The 16,628-nt window shown below is 36.4% G+C and overlaps 2 protein-coding genes across 3 annotated transcripts in view; one reads left to right on the top strand and one right to left on the bottom strand.

The window, feature by feature from the left end:
• The window catches only part of Trappc11 (trafficking protein particle complex 11), a 43,133-nt gene extending 27,008 nt beyond the window's left edge, over positions 1–16,125 (bottom strand). Inside the window, exons 1-10 of one of the 2 annotated variants that reach the window (XR_001233561.1) lie at positions 15,971–16,125; positions 13,618–13,842; positions 12,641–12,810; positions 11,446–11,516; positions 10,391–10,505; positions 5,250–5,349; positions 4,803–4,876; positions 3,253–3,349; positions 1,229–1,362; positions 488–635 (exon numbers count right to left, since the gene is read on the bottom strand). Coding sequence is in view for 1 of the 2 variants with exons in the window: in XM_005373500.2 (XP_005373557.1) it covers positions 488–635; positions 1,229–1,362; positions 3,253–3,349; positions 4,803–4,876; positions 5,250–5,349; positions 10,391–10,505; positions 11,446–11,516; positions 12,641–12,810; positions 13,618–13,821 (1,113 nt within the window). In the remaining variant the exon portion in view is untranslated. The remainder of the gene's footprint in view (positions 1–487; positions 636–1,228; positions 1,363–3,252; positions 3,350–4,802; positions 4,877–5,249; positions 5,350–10,390; positions 10,506–11,445; positions 11,517–12,640; positions 12,811–13,617; positions 13,843–15,970) is intronic. The other variant, XM_005373500.2, reaches the window with a different exon arrangement.
• Positions 16,126–16,286: 161 nt separating this feature from the next.
• Rwdd4 (RWD domain containing 4) overlaps positions 16,287–16,628 on the top strand; it is an 18,325-nt gene continuing 17,983 nt past the window's right edge. The window contains exon 1 of the mRNA XM_005373501.2: positions 16,287–16,591. Coding sequence (XP_005373558.1) covers positions 16,568–16,591 — 24 coding nt within the window. The 5' untranslated portion in view covers positions 16,287–16,567. The remainder of the gene's footprint in view (positions 16,592–16,628) is intronic.

A 16,628-nucleotide genomic window follows, 5' to 3' on the forward strand; every position in this document is an offset into this window, starting at 1 on the left:
TAGGGTCTATTACCTGCCTTAGTGTTTCTGAAAAACAATTTTGAGTCAAAAGATGTGTAGTTTTAAAGTTCAAAATATTTTTGAAGGCAATATTATTTTACATTCCAATAAATATTTATGAATGCCAATGCCCTGAATCCTTAACAAATCAAAGCCTATAATCTCAATACTCAGGAAACTGAGGCAGGAGGATTGTCAAGAGTTCAACACTACCTGGGTTACACATTAAATTCCAGGCCAGTCTGAACTATATAGCAAGATCTTGTCTCACAAAACCAAAAATCAAATAGAAAAATTTTTGCTCAATTTACAATGAAAAATGGAGTACTTCTGTCAAAATGATCATAATTCCTAAAACTATATAAGATAAAGAAAACTACATTCAAAGACTTGAAAACAATTATCCACACTAATCAGTCCTAGTTTACTTGAAGAGACGATTAGCAAGCTCTCTAAATGCTGGCTAACACAGGAGTTGGTAACTTACGTCATGATTACAGAGGGCTTTTGCGTGCTGTTTCCGCTCTTGGGCATAATATGCTGCCTGTTGGTAATAGAAACCCGGATTCTGAGTTTGAATAGCTGTTAACCCTAACTTAATAGCTTCGTCAAATAAATCTCCAAAGGCCTGGAATCTTAAAGGAAAAAAAGAAAAAGCAACTTACTTTTAGTAATTACTCATCCTAGGAACCATAGCTTCAGCGTATTTATAAAAATAATGCTAATGATTAACAATTAATATTTGTCATAATTTCTTTGTAAATATTAATATACACTACTTATAAGGTTAAAGATAAATTCTGTATTTATGTCATCTTTTCTGCACTAACAAGTTTATAAATAAACCATCAATCTAGATCTTAACATGTTTCACTCAAGTACATCCAAGTTTCTGGGAACAATTTCATTTTATCTATGTTTAAGCAGTTTTAAACAGTAAAGCCTATGACAGCAGGACTTTCCTTCTCTTCCCTGGTACATTCTCAGGATGTTGACACACACTGGAAACCCATAAAGATACACTAAATGAATAAAATAGTGTCATGAATTAACTGGCTTCCACTAAGAAACCGTACCAACCAATATACACTATTACCAGAAACATACATAGGCTTTTATTTATTAAAAATCTACTTACTGAAAAAAACTTAGCTCAGGGTAGAGTCAAACTCCATGCTAATTTCATTTCTAAAACCCACATATTTTAAAAGTACAATTTAAAACATACTGTTTAGACATCCATGCAGCATGCTCAAAAGACAACTCTGCACTTCCGATTTTTTTCTTGCACAAGTCAATATGTTTTCTGAACTGGGCGATTGCATCTAGTGGGGTGTTGTGTTGAAAACACAGCCTACAGATCTGTAAAATGGAAAATCAACCCCGAAATAAGAGGGGAAAAGTCAAAAGGCATAATGATTCAAAAACACATAAAGTTTCAGAATAACTTTACAAAAGACTGTAGAATTTCCTTCTCCTAAGTTCTTCACAATAGAATTGGTTTTCTTCATGAGAATGGTTACAATAAAACCAGAGGCTTTATCAATTTGAGTAATTCTCTACGCCTTAGAAAATCTTTTTAAAAATATAGAATTTTTAAAAGTATACCAAATGAAGAACATTGACTAATACTTCCAACAGATAAGTGAAAAATGATAGGTTGACTTTTGGTTTTAGAGTTGTCAGAAACCTATTTTCTATAGCTCAAAGCCCAGTTTTCTCCATGTCAAACTTTCAATCCTTTTGCCAAATCCATATGCTGTTTCAAAAAATGTTATCTGGGGGCTGGGGATTTAGCTCAGCGACACAGCCCCTGCCTGGCAAGCGCAAGGTCATGAGTTCAATTCCCGGTACCAGGAAAAAAAAAAAAAAAACCCACCAAACAAACAAACAAAAAAAAATGTAATCTGTATGTGCTGAAGGTAAAAAGAACAGTAGAAGGAATAAAGCCTAAATAATTTCCAAATGCTAATTTTTATTTTCAATTTTACTTTTTAAGTACAGAGGAAAACATGAAAAGTAGTTTCTTATCCTTCTCACTCCTTTGACCATCCAACTTCCCTTTCCACAGGCAATGGGTTTCTGCCGTTTTCTACATACAGACAAGTATATGCCTATTTACATATATGAAGCGGTATACAAGTAACACTACACTAAATACTGTGCTGAGTTGTGTCTTCCTTTTTTCACCTAACAATATCTTGCTATCATTACACATCGATATATATAGAGTTGCCTCATTCTTAATAGCTACATAATGTTCCATTTATTTAGTTAGAATTTATATAAACAATCTTTTTTTTTTGGTACTGGGATTGAACTCAGGACCTTGTGCTTGCCAGGCAAGTGCTGTGCTACTGAGCTATATCCCCAGCCAACAATCATTTATTGCTGATTTATTTCCAGTCTTTTCCTACTAGAAGACATAAGCAACCATAGATGTGATCTGTAAGTGTTAGCATATATGTCAATAAGTAGAAATTAAAATTGAATTAAAATAGAAATAGAATTTCTGAAAGAGAATTGCTAGGTCAAAGGGAACACCCATTTTAAATCTGTTCAGTCACCACAATATTCCATACAGGAACTGGGCCTATTTACGTTACACGGTTACTTGAACTATTTGCCCACACGTCACCAACCCAGGGCCAGACACCTTAAAACATCAATGTGGGAAAATTAAAAGCAAACAGACCTCATTTGTCTCCGTGGGGGACAAAGGGGATCTATTTCTACAGCGTACAATCTTAAAACACTCAAGCAATAGTTAACAAAAGTTTTCTTTAAGGTGAATAGATAGATCTACCTTTTCTATAGTGCTATTAAGTCAAGGAAGGTTCTACTATGCTGCACTGTTGAATAGATCAATAATATAGCCAACTTTCTTCTCACTATTCCCTGCTTACAGTCAAAAATAAGCACTAAAAAACCATCCCAACTCTGAACAACCAGGACCTATAAACTCAAAAATAATCCATTACTCTTAGGCTGGTAAGAAACAAAATCCTTCTTGAGTAAAACCATATTGGGGCTGGAGATTTAGCTCAGTGGCAGAAGTGCTTGCCTGGCAAGCACAAAGTCCTGAGTTCGATTCCCAGTACCAAAGAACAACCCCTCCCCGCAAAAAAACATATAAAAAAGCAGCATAATTAAAAACCAACTTTTCAGAGCAAGAAGCCCAGTTTGATTTTCAAATTTTAAAAAGATAATACTTAAAGAAAAATTCTCTTTATTTTGAAGTTGAACTGTTACCTTGTAGTTTATAAATCCTGCCATAGTCTTAATTTCCAGAATGTTAGTTTCATGGGCTCTCAATTCATGTACAAGATTATAAGCAGTCCTATAATTCCTAATATAAACATAAGAGTGGTTAATTGTAATATAAATTAATTTAAAAACAAATCCCAACAACAAAACTATCCTAAATAACAGAAACTCTATTTATTCAACATTTCTTAATATGCAATACCTTGGTAATAGTGTATTCATATCAATCTTCAATGTCCTAAAAAATTATTTATAATGTACATGAGAGGAATCAGTAAGTTTTCAAAGAACAAAACCATCCTATGTGCATTATTCCTTCCGTTATTAACACTGGCCAATAACCAACAGAACATAAGCTGAAAAATGCAAGTATATTACACAGTTATTTAGAATTACATTGAAAAATTAAGCATTCTGGTAAAAAAAAATTATGTTCAATTTCCATTATGAACTTCTTAAAAATTTTATCATCACAGAAGTGAGACTAGAGAGTCCTGCAGGAACAGGGCCTATCCCAAGACAGAGAAGGTAATGAGAAAAATCTCAGAAGTTTTCTCCCCAGGAGAAAGCGTACTCTTGGGCTTTGGCTGCGGCTCAGTGTTAGAGAGCATTTGCCCACTGCCTAGCATGCATGAGGCCCTGGGTTCGATACCCAGCACTGACCAAAAAAAAGGAAAAAGGTGTACTCTTCACTTTTGGGTACTTTTTTTTTCTTCCTAGAATTATTTTTCAACAAACCTGAAATTAGAGATTTTTAACTAATGCCATCCATAAAAATGAACTATATTAAAAGCAGCTATAATTATACAAAGTCACCATGATTCAGAGCATACAGTTTGGTGCTTGGAACCTCAACAATAAAAGATAAGACATTTCTGTGATATTCCTGTCACAGAATTACTTTTATTTACTTGTATTTTTGTTCATCTCCTTAATTAAAGAATAAATAGCTTTTAAAGTCTTTTTTCATACTACCACTATCAATCTAAAAACTAAGTTAAAGCTACAGTAAGATAGTGTGTCATTAAATTGTGGTTGGTAAAAGAAAGAACTAATGCCAACACATCTGCAACTAATCTTCAAGGCTCTAGGCAGAGCCTTCAAAGGGAAAATGGTGTTACTAACAGGTATTATTAGCTGAAAGTTCAATTAAATAAATGTACTATAAACTATAACAAACCCATTATTATGGTTTAGAACTCCACCTCCCACCAGAAGAATTTTACTGAACATACAAATAAAAATAGATGGGGAAAACTTTAGTGTTTATTTCTTTAAAGCATGAAATTTAATTAGCCATATCAGAAAGCTTTATGATATTCCAAAGTTTAATTCCAATAATAAAGTGGAAATTTTTTAAAAACCTCAACATATTATATGCCATTCATTTCTAGACAAACTAAACATTAAATACCTGAATCTAACCAGCATAAACATTTCAAACTTAGTTTGGCTGACCTGAGTAACTACCATTAATATGTCATCAGTAACATAAAGGTAAGAAAAATTTAGTTTGGTAAGTGTTAGAAACTTACTTCAGAGCATTTTGTGTATCTTGTTTCAGCTCACTGAAGAATGCTATTTTGAACTGATGTCTAACAAATAAAAGCTGGGAAAAAAAGATAAAAAAGCACTACTAAATACCTATTTTAAATGTGCAAATTATAATGTTTCATACGAGACATGAAGATATAAAAGAAAATACCCAAAATTAAAATTCAACAATTATTCCAACAAACAAACATATAGTTTAAAAGGCTGGAAATATTTATAAGCTTTTAAGGGTGAAAAGTTAAAAAAAAAACTAAAAGGGCAAGAGCATAATTTTAAAAGATACTAGTTTTTTTAAATCTTTAGAAAAGCTTAGACATACTGAAGCCATTTAAAATACCAAAGTATTAAAGTCATGTAGTAATCACTTCAAAAATAATCAATAATGAGTAATTTGCCTTAGAATGCCTCTTTTACTTAAAAATACGTACCTGGTGTGTTGTCTTATTCAAAAATTCTTTATGAGATTTCACTCTTCTGATTTCAGTGTAGTAATAAGTCTGTGCATGTTCATAAAAAGCATTTTCTAATCTGTTAAAAAAAAAACAGTCAAACATTAACGTTATTAAAGTTATAAAGTTATTCTATTGCTTTCCTGAAAGGAACAGTTAATGATTACTTGTTTGATCAGAATTGCATGTCTCTATTTGTTTTCCTGAGAAACCACTTTGAAGATCTCAATCCGTAATACAACAACCATTGTTAATTTCCTACCACTTTGTCTGTAACTCTGTATCATATGTATTGTTCTTATGCTATTTTGTAAATGGATGTCTGTTTGTTAATATGTTTTCCTTCTATCATTTTAAAAATAAATTAAAAAAATAAATAAAGTTATTTTAAACCAAACTCTTACCAAGCATTCTACTTGTGAGATCTAAAAGTAAATTCTTGACAGAGATAATGCCTATTTTACTCCATGATTAAGATAAAAAATAAACAAAATATAAGTTGAATCTCTAGATAAAAAGTCTAAAATTAAGATCTCCCTCAAAGTATTTAAAATTACTTGCAATATAAAACATGACTAATAAAAACAACCTCTTATTTGTAAAAATAAGGTACTCTTTAAGACTACAACAAAAATCTAACCAGTGATCAATAAACAACTCAAACTTTCTTTCATGAAAAGGAGAGCTTTATTAAGAATATCTGCCTATGGCACAAAAGAAGGCTGAATTCACAGTCAGATAACAGATGAACTTTGAGGTTTTCCTCTTCAGAATAAAACAGAAGTTTGAGTCTAGAATAAAAGAATTTAAACACACCTAACACAAATAGGTAAAGGAAAAAAATATTAATAGGTAAGTCAAAAAATTTTAAATCAGATATTATATTTTAAATTAGATTTTCTATGTTCATTTTCTATTTTCAGTACTGAGAATAAATGGGATCGTATCAAATTAATAAGCTTCTGGACAATGAAAGAAACCACCAACAGAATGAAGAGACAACCTACAAAATGGGAAAAAAAATTGCCAGCTATTCCTTAGAGGACTAATATCTAGAATACATAAAGAAGTCAAAAATAATAGACCCTGCAAAATAAAAGGCCCACTCAAAACATTGGCAACTGAATAGAAACTTCAGAGAAGTACAAATGGCCAATAAATACAGGAAGAAGGAAAGAATGGCCATCAGGAAGAAACCAAGTAGTAACAAATGCTAGCGAAGCTGTGGGGCAAAAAGGAAACTTTCTACATTTTTGGTGGGAATATAAACTAATATAATCACTATGTAAATCAGTACAGAGATTCCCCCAAAAAAACTGAAACAAGAAATTCCATTTTACCCTGCTATTCCCCTTTGAGGTTTCTTTCCAAAAGAGTTAAAGACACATTACAGTGATACATGCACACCCATGTTTACAGCAGCACAATTCATAATAGGTAAACTTTGGAAGTGGTCTATATGTCCATCAACACGTGAATGGACTAAAAAGACGTGTTATTTATATACAATGGAGTAATACTCTCCCACAGAAAAGATAAATGATTCATTTGTAGGAAAATGGGTGCACCTTGAGACCATAATGTTAAATGAAATAGATCAGACACACAAGCTTAAATATCACATCGTTTCTCTTACATGAGAAACCCAAATTATAAATAATGAGAAAAAAAGAAGATAACAGAAGTAGGAAAAATAGATGTTTCTCAAATGGAAAGATCAACAGATGAAAGGAGGGTAAAAAGAGGAATTAAGATGTTTTATGTACATGTACCAACTTTACACAAGGAATGTACACATTAAGTACTGCAAATATGTACTAATGAAGGTTTTTAAAATTTGATAACACACTAAAATAATTATAAGCAAAATAAAAGATATTCAATTTTCAAAACTATAGTTTAAAAAGTTAAAATATGAAAATAATAAAAAGTACATTCTAACCTTGAACCAAATATTAGACATATACACACATCAATGTTATGCTATGTCTCAAAACAAAATATATCTTATCAGATAATTTAGACTAGAGTTTTGATTAAAATCAGATTCCTAGTCTAGCCAGTTATCAGAAGATAAGTGGTACTCTTAGTGAAAGTCATACAAAGATCACCTGGAGTCCATTTTCAGCTAGGACTGCATAAGCATATCAATTAAGCATTATTTTTAGAGGGAACAAACATTATCTTAGCCACTACAGTCAAACACTGAAAAGCTATTATTCAAGGCTAAGAAGGACAGCTCAGTGGTAGATCACTTTCTTAGTGTGTGCAAAATCCTGGGTTCATCCTCAGCAGCACATGCACAAAAAGTATGTCACATGAAAAGCTAAGATTCACTCCAGAAAACAAAGCCATCAGTTTTCAGATGAAGAATACTGAACCTCCCCTACTACAGATGTGCATTAGAGTCTACAAGGCAAAGCCTGCCTGGATTTCAGAAACTACGTAACAGGCAAAATGGTCACACAGGTTTAAGGGCCCAAGGGGGAAGAACTGTATATTTAAAAGGAAGTTAATAGCGAAGGTACACCCTGGGCTACAGGCTAACAATAAAGGGAGTAAGAAGCAGCAGGAACAGCCGAGTATGCGGCATTACTTACGTCCTCTTTTTCCCTACCAAATTTTTTTAAAAAGGGAGATAAAAGGGAAAGCCAAATATGGCTTCAATATTTTCCCACCCATGAAAATGTTTACAGAAATTCCAGTTCTAATTCTTAATTTATGAAAAGGCAAAGACCAAAGATCTGAAATCGAACTGTATATTATTTTCTATTTGTAATAATTAGTTGAGACCCTTGAAACTCTTATTTGAAATAAACTGGTTAGAAAATTGTTTCAATATTATCAAGAATGCAGATGATAGCGATGATTACAATGATGATGATGACAGCAAATACTATATGGAACACACATTTAAGTTAATCTCAGGAAAAAAAAAAAAAACACGGTAAATAAAAAGAATTCCGAACAGCCATTTTCAGCATGTTTTCTCTACAACTCAACTTTCCTCTGAAAAGCATTTGCTTTTTACTTGTTATTAAAACGTCAGCCTTGTTTTGAAAGGTAAAATAGGTATGTGAGGGTTTTTTGTGTTTTTGTTTTTTTCCAACATTTTCTAGTTAGTATGACATGGACAGCCTACTATCCTGGGAGGAACATCGGAAGATTTGGAACACTTATCTTTCCATAAAAGTAAAATGCTTAATCTGACAATTCTTCTAAGAATTGTAGCTTGAAATGATCATCAAACTTTTGTAACACAGAAGATTTTCACAACCATTCTCTAATGCATTACAGTTTTATAAACATTCTAACACCTTGACCTGCTTTTGAAAAGTTAACCAGACCACTGGTATTCTGTAGCACATATGCATCAAAAAGCACAGGACTGAGTGAAGACGCCACCAGTAAGTGCTACTGCCCTCCCAGATCAGTGAACTTGAAGGTTTCCTGACACTGAGCTTTATTCTCTCGCTTACGATGAAACACAAAGATGCCAGTGGACTGCCTAGGCACTACCTGTGCTCAGAGCCGCTTGTTGGCAGTCAGACTCAGAGACCTTGCTTCTTGGGTCGGTCATTTGGACACTGTATGCATTCCTTAAGTTTCTGTGTCCCCCGCATAAATGGTAAAAACAAAACTCTTTTGCAGGCAGGTAATCCTAGCACTCTAAGATGCTGTGGCAAGAGAATGGCAAGTTGTAGCCCAGCCAGGGCAACTTAAAGACTTACTAAAACCCTGTCTCCAGGAGAGGGGAGGATGAGGGGGGAAGGGCAGGGGCGAAAAGAGAAAAGAAAAGAGGGCTTGGGACATAGTTCAGTGCCAAGGCCCTGAGTTCAGTCCCTGGTACCAAAAAACAAAAACGAAGCATGCTTCTCCTTAAACTCCGAGCAGTCACCTCAGTGTTATACTGTACTGCACACTACTGACCTGACTTTCTGTGGTGTGGATTGTACTGCTTATCGCTTCCCTGTGGATATTCTATTAACAGAGTTATACTTTCTTGCAATGTATCATTTGATTCTGCTGTTGTTATATCACCTCACTTCTAAAGCTATGCTTCACTTTTTTAGAAATCATGTATTCATTTGCCAATGAAAATACCAGATAATTTTCAGAGTTTACTTCTAAAGAACTAGAAACTAATGCAAGACACATAATAATCAAACATATAAAAAATAAAATATAAAAATAATCAAATGTAAACTAAGCTGTTCTTGAGTTTAAGAGCACCTTTGCAAAATGAAATCATTTTATAGTCAAAAATCAATTAAAGTCTATCTAAATATATCTCAGCAAAAAAAATTATTACTGTAAAACTTCTCTGCACCACTGAATACTAAAAAAGCAATGGACAATGATCGCATAATTTTTGAGATAATGTTGTATGCCCAGATAACGTGTGTGATTTACTTTTTATAAGGCATTTATAAAGATATTTAGCATATGGTAAGCCTTAGTGCCTTTGAAAATTATTTACACATCACAAATATATCAACATAGCAAGAGTGAAGAAATGAGAGGCCAAAAATGGAGACACTATCATACAAAGAACACATCACAAAAGGACACATTCTAATCACTGAAAAGTGCAAAGAAAAACATAAACCTTTGTTTCTGAGACAAGGGTCTCCATATGCTGCCTAGGCTAGTCCTGAATTCATGGGCTACACCAGTCTCTTGCCGCAGACCCCTGAGTACCTAGGACTATTCACTCCCTACTGTTTCCAACTAAACCCTTCTTACAAATGAGGCTGACACAGATACACATATGGAAAGGTGCCAATGAGGTCGTGTTAAGTGGAAGATCATTATATATTATGTTACATTTATATTTGTGTGTTTGTGTGTGTATACACATATTATAAAGGTTCACATATATTTGCTCCTATACAAAAGACACTTTTGGAAGGCAACATGTTGACAGTGTTCATGTCAGAGAAATGGACACAGTTAAGGAGTTAACAAAAGAGACTTATTCCACAGTCTCTAAACTCTTTACATGTTTTTCTATTGAACATGTTTGGTTTCTTAAAAAAAGAAGTGGGTCTCAGCTAACAATTACTTAATTCCTAAAGAACAATCTAAAAAACAAACTTTAAAAGATCTTTTTTTCTTACCTTATAATATAACCCACAAGGTGGTCAGTGTGGGGCAGCACAAACAACGACTTCCCTGAGAGCTCACAAGCATTGCACAACGCTGCAGCCCTTTCCGAAGCAATGACATCTTCTCCTGGTGTAAGTTCAGGAAGAAAAGGAGTAAAATAAGTAAGTTGTGTATTTTCCCAAAGGGGTATTTCCCCAAATCTGGAAGTAAGACAAAATCCCAAACCACTTTTCACCATGCCAACAAGATCGGAGGCTCCTTGGGAGCTTGGGCTTCTCAGAACTCACAAGTTATACAGTACAGGGGCTGGGGATTTAGCTCAGCGGCACAGCGCCTGCCTGGCAAGCGCAAGGTCATGAGTTTGGTTCCCGGTACCGGAACCCCCACTCCCTCCAAAAAGGAAGTTATACAGTACGTACTTCTAGGACAACACTGTGGAATTTTCTACTGAGCCAGATAAACAGGCCAAGTAGTGCTAACAGATATATCGCATGTCTATGATAAGAAACAAAACTAAAAATGGAAGAAATAGTTCATGAAAGAAACTTCCAAAACCACTTAGGATACTACAGGTTTCAGCATAAAAACAAAAAAACAAACAAAAAAACCCACTTGGGCCTATGAAAACCTAGGCAAGCAAAGAAATCAAGATTTAAAATGAAAATATTTTTCCAGAGGTGAAATTGCAAGTCTTATAGCACTTTTTTTTCTTTTTGGTATGGTATTGCAGAATGAACCCAGGGCCTTTGCACTAAGCCACATCCTCACCTTTTGAAAATGTTTTATATTGAGACAGGGTCTTGCTAGGTCACAAAATTGCCCAGGCTACGCTTGAAATTGTGATCCTCTTGCCTCAGCCTCCTAGAGTGCTGAGATTACAGACATGGGCCTCCAAACCTTGCATATCTTTTATTTTTTTATAACAAATACTGATTTTATGTGTTGGTACTTTTCTAAGGTTAACCCACTATCATCCCTGAGACTAAACAACTTAAACATTAAAAGACTACTTCTTGGTCATAAGAATTTTAGGATTAAAGCAAGTAATTAATGAACCTTTTGATACCTGGAGGCAAAGGGGTTTTCTTCTGAATCAAAACCACTGCAACTTTTGTGTTTCTTCCTTGTAAACTTTGTCTGCAATGGAAAAAAAAAATAAAATTAATTAGTTTTAACTGAATGTATTCAAGGTTTTACATGAAATATAAGCTTGATAACTGAAGATAAATTTCAACTAAAAAGATCAAGAGCAGAGTAACTACTTTCCTAAACATAAACAATATATGTCATAATGATTTCAATTTTAAAAGTATAACATAGATGGGCATGGGAGCACACTTCTATGAGAGGCGGAGGCTAGAGGCAAGTTTGAGCCCAGCTGGGCAATTCAGCAACTTAGCGAGACCTCATCTCAGAATAAAAAATAAAAAAGGACTGGGGATGTAGCTCAGTGTGAAGGTCCGTGGTTCAACGTCAAACACCACAAGAAAAATGTGGAAGTTTAATATATACTTCCATGTAAAACTTACAATACAACTTATGTCTTCATATGACACGTTAGTCATATACTTTAAAAGTGAAAGTTTAAAACATAATTTTATGTAAAATTATAATTTGTTTTTTTATAGTGATACATTAGTCATCTAAAAGAATTTTTAAAATGGAATACCAATGTATCTTATGAGGACAGAAATGGTAAATTTCTGTGTCTCAAAAAAAACATCAATGCAAGAAAAAAATTTGGAAATTTCTTCACATACTGCAGCATTACACACAGACACTACTTATCAGGAACTGGAAGTCAACAATCTCAGAAATGATCAATTACTGGGATTTAGCTCAGCGGCAAAGGGATTTAGCTCAGCGGCAAAAGCGCCTGCCTGGCAAGCGCAAGGTCGTGAGTTCGGTTCCTGGTACCGGAGAAAAAACCAAAAAAAAAAAAAAAAAAAAAAAAAAGAAATGATCAATTACTGAAGCTGAAACAAACCGGGCATGGTGGCACACACCTGTAATCCCAGCACTTGGGAGGCTGAGGCAGGAGAATTGTTACAGTTTGAGACCAGCTTGGGCTACAAAGTGAGCTCAAGGCCAGCATGAACTGCATAGCGAGACCCTGTCTCAAAAAGACAAAAAAAAAAAAAAAAAAAAAAAAAAAAAAAAAAAAAAGAAGCTGAAACAGTACTCAGCTGTCTTCAATAAATGTCAGTAAATGATGGACAACTGCAAACTACAGCTGCCAACTTGGAAAATGGAGCGCCTACCTGACGATTTCCACTCGGGTGGCACACTCAGACTGCTTTTCTTTCCACTGAGGCTCATCCCAGTCCAGTTCATAGAATACAACCACCAGGGCTGGCACCAGATTCAGATGCTTATTCATCCAGCCAGTCTTTAAGATCCCTTTAGGAATGTACCACTCATACGAAGTTCTCTGCAGACAGTGGTTAAGTTAGTTATTTGATAATGATAGCAACAGGAACTACTTACTGAGGCCCCAGTACTTTATCTGTATTTATTTCATTCAATGTGATCACTGAGCATTTTTAAGACAAGATGCAGAGATTAAGACAGCAAGTGCAGGAGGTAAAATCTCAACCCTAGAAACATTACACTTCCCATTTAAGAAAGAACTGGCAAAGCCAAGGAGTTTCCTAAAATGCCAGGATTACAGGTGTGTACTACTACAGCTGGCTAAACGTCAGTTTTGAATTTAACACTTTTCCTCATTCTATACTGAGTAAAGTACGGCATATAATTCCCCAAGCTTACTCAGTATGTCTTATGTAAATCTGTATCATCTGATTGTTGCATAGTTCCAATTACCTAAAACAAAGTGCTCAAAAACTAGGTGTGAAATGGAACCAATCTGCAAAGAACATGGATTCACAATATGAGTAATGATGAGTAGGAAATGGGAGGGCTTCCTCTTACAAGAAGTTTTAGAATTGTGGAGACATTGAGAGGGTTTTTTTTCTTACAAATTAAAAAAAAAAAGAAAGCCTATTGACTACAAATCTTTTTAACTTCTGGGTTTAAAATAATAACTGTTGTTAAATATACATGTAGTGTATTTTCACAGTACATGAAAATGCCTAAGGTTTTCTTTATGCACCACAGCAACCACTGTCTTGATAAACTCAAGGGTTTTCAAGGACACACAATGGAAACAAGAAAAGATACACATACATATGCACACACATAGAGAGGGGAAATACGCATACAATCCTAATGTCATTACCTTGGGTCTACACTTAGGATATTCATGATCACCTGGGAGCACCTTGAAAGAAATTGGTACCCGATCAGCTCTCCGATTGGCACAGAAAGCATCCCAGACTGCTCGATGGACAGCATTGTAAACAACATCTAGGCCGGTAAGTGTAACAAAAGCCATGGGTCGACAACATAATTCCACAGGGAAGTCCCACTGTGTGGGGCTCATGTTTAAGGCGTCACGAAAAGTCTGAAATACAAATGACAATTCATTCACAGTTTCAAAAGCTAATATCTGTATCTAATATATGAATACTTAGTATTTAAGCAAATTATTATCTTCAGTAATATCTTAAAATGTATTCCAAGTTTTGAGATTAAGAGACCAAGAAAGTAGGAAGGGGACCAAATTAAAATAGGTGTGTATGACCTACTTTAACCATAAGTAATAAAAAAAATTGTTGACTTACATATACTAAAAAGTACAATATCCTCTAATTTTTTGTTGCTAACATTTAATTTCTCAATGTCTGAGATATTATTAAGAAATGCTTATCATCTAAGTAATAGCTATGTTTTCTCACTTTCCACAATACAAAATTACTTTTTAAAGGAAAACCTATAAGAGAAAACTAGTAACGAATGGAAACCTCTAGGACGTATTTCCACTGTGTCCTTTAGCTGGGTGCTGACTCTATAATAAATTCAAACGTGCACTTACTTTAGCAACGCAATTATATAAAAATGTGCTTCTTCCAAGCAAAATTATCATTATACTTTAAAAATTGTCATTTCCGAAAAGATATATCTTGAACGCCTTTCAATAGGTGATCTCCACCAATAAATTATACAGAACTCAAATATAATCCGTGTGAAAAATGAGGAGCACTGCACAGCACCAACTGAATCCTAAAATATGCATACCTATTAAGCGTCTTATATTTAAGTTCTAACGCAATAATGGGTACTGAATAAATGATTTGGAAAGCTGGCCAGAAATGATAAATGTCAAAAAAGTAAGATTAAGCTATGAGAGTAGAGAAAGAAATGCCCTAGTTCCAGGGAATTTGGGAATGAAAACAAAAAGAGGTGGTCAGATAATATAGGTGCCTTTGCTTAATACCAAAGAGTATACCCTAGAGATCTAAAGATCCATCCCTCTTAATAATCCCAGAAACTCAAAAGAAATAGCTGTAGCCTTTGAATATGGAGAGGAAACGGGGAACTAGCAATGACTTACAAAGCTTTAAATCAGGACCACTCAAGAGAAATATAGTATGGGCCACATCATTTGAAATTTCCTAGTCACATTAAAAAATAAAAGAAATGTGTGGAAATCATTTTAATAATACCCTAACACGGAATTTCTAAAAATGTTATCTAAACAATATAAAGTTATTAATGAAGTATTTTACGTTTTTGTACTAAGTCTTCAAAATCCAGTGTATATTTTACACTCACAGCACATCTCAATTCAGACAATCCATCTGAAGCACTCAACTCCCACTGGGACCACTGGCTGCTATTCTAGACAGTGGAGCTCTAAACCAAGGTACATCTGTTCCAGAATTACTGAGTGAAAATAGCGTCAGAAATTCCTGCCACTTCCTACTTTCAGAGCTTTGGCACTTGAAAAGGTCACGGTTATTCCACGGCAAAGGGCTGGGGACGGGGAGAACACCGGTAAAAGGCATCAGATGAATAGCTCTCTGCCAGCCGAGGGAGGAGAAATTTCCAGATCTCCTGGAAGACGCCAACGGAGCGGCTAACCAAAGCATGACGGAAGGACGTGCAAAAGGGGTAAGTGCACCTTCTGCATGGACGTCACATAGTGGGAGAGAAGTAATCTGGAAACTAGCACGAAGAGTATACAGAAGCCGACCCAATCAAAGTGGCAAGTAAAAAAGAATGTGGTCATTATTTTTAATTTACTGGAGTTCGGAGCTCAAGACCTTTAGTAAGAATGGGATTCAAGAGAAATCAGTCTATAAAAGGATCAAAACAAGAACGACAGTTTGGAGCCAAAATGTTGTGGGCGTGGAAGGGAGCTGATGTGGAGGATGTGAACCAAACCTGCGTAGGGAAAGACCCTGTCCCCAGGACCGCAGCGTTTACTCGGCCCTGGTAGCTACAAAGAGCAGAGGAGGAGCAACAACTTTGCAACCTTAAAGGCAGACGAAACCTTCCTCCTTCACTACCCCATCTCCTGGAAGGCCTTGGCAATGAACGTGTTTTTCTCTAAGGCTGAAGGAGAAGCGCCAGCACTGCGCTCTCGTTGACGCTTAGCAAAACGCAGGGCCTGGACCAACGCTGATAGGGACTAGGCCTCTTTTGCGGCGGTCTCGCCTGGTCCCGCAGACCTCTGGGCCCGGACTCACCCCGGACGCACGCCCTAGGCCCGCTGCAACTGCGGCCGGTGTCTGTCGGCGGAGGAGGAAGACAGGAAGCAGGCAGGAATGTCACAGAACGCCGGAGCGGGTCCCCGAGGCTGCTCCAGCTGGCCAGACTTCCTCTGCCCCACCTTCGCTGACACAGGAAGCACTTTTTGACTCTGAGTGACAGTGCTTTGCACCAATCGCAACCCGGAACTTTGCGCTGCTACTCAAAACGTAAGGAAAACGCTCCACTTCCTAGAGGTGAAAGAGCTGGGGGCGGAGAGAGAAGGAGCCAGTAGGAGAAGCCACACGCGGGAGGGGCGGAGCCTCCGCCGTTACCGCCCCGCCGCTTTCCCCGGGACTGGGGACTCGCCGTCTCAGTGGCCTGTGTGTCCTGGCCGCAGGCCCGCGGCGTCCGTCCCTGACTTCGCGCTGACTAGGGTCAGGGTGGCGCGTGATCTTGGCTCTGCCGCTACCAAAGAGGGTTGCGCCCCTGCCCGGCAACCGAGGCACGGAAAGGGGACGCCTGGCCTCCGGGCCCCTGTGCTCGCTCTCCCTTCGCAGTCCCGCGCGCGGTCGGCCTGGGCGGCGCCGGGCGAGATGAGCGCCAACGAGGACCAAGAGGTGAGCGCCCAGCCGCCCAGAGCCGGCTCCGCGGCGC

This window comes from Chinchilla lanigera, unplaced genomic scaffold (assembly GCF_000276665.1).
Source record: "Chinchilla lanigera isolate Chin_1 unplaced genomic scaffold, ChiLan1.0 scaffold00002, whole genome shotgun sequence".
NCBI classification, from domain to species: Eukaryota; Metazoa; Chordata; class Mammalia; order Rodentia; family Chinchillidae; genus Chinchilla; species Chinchilla lanigera.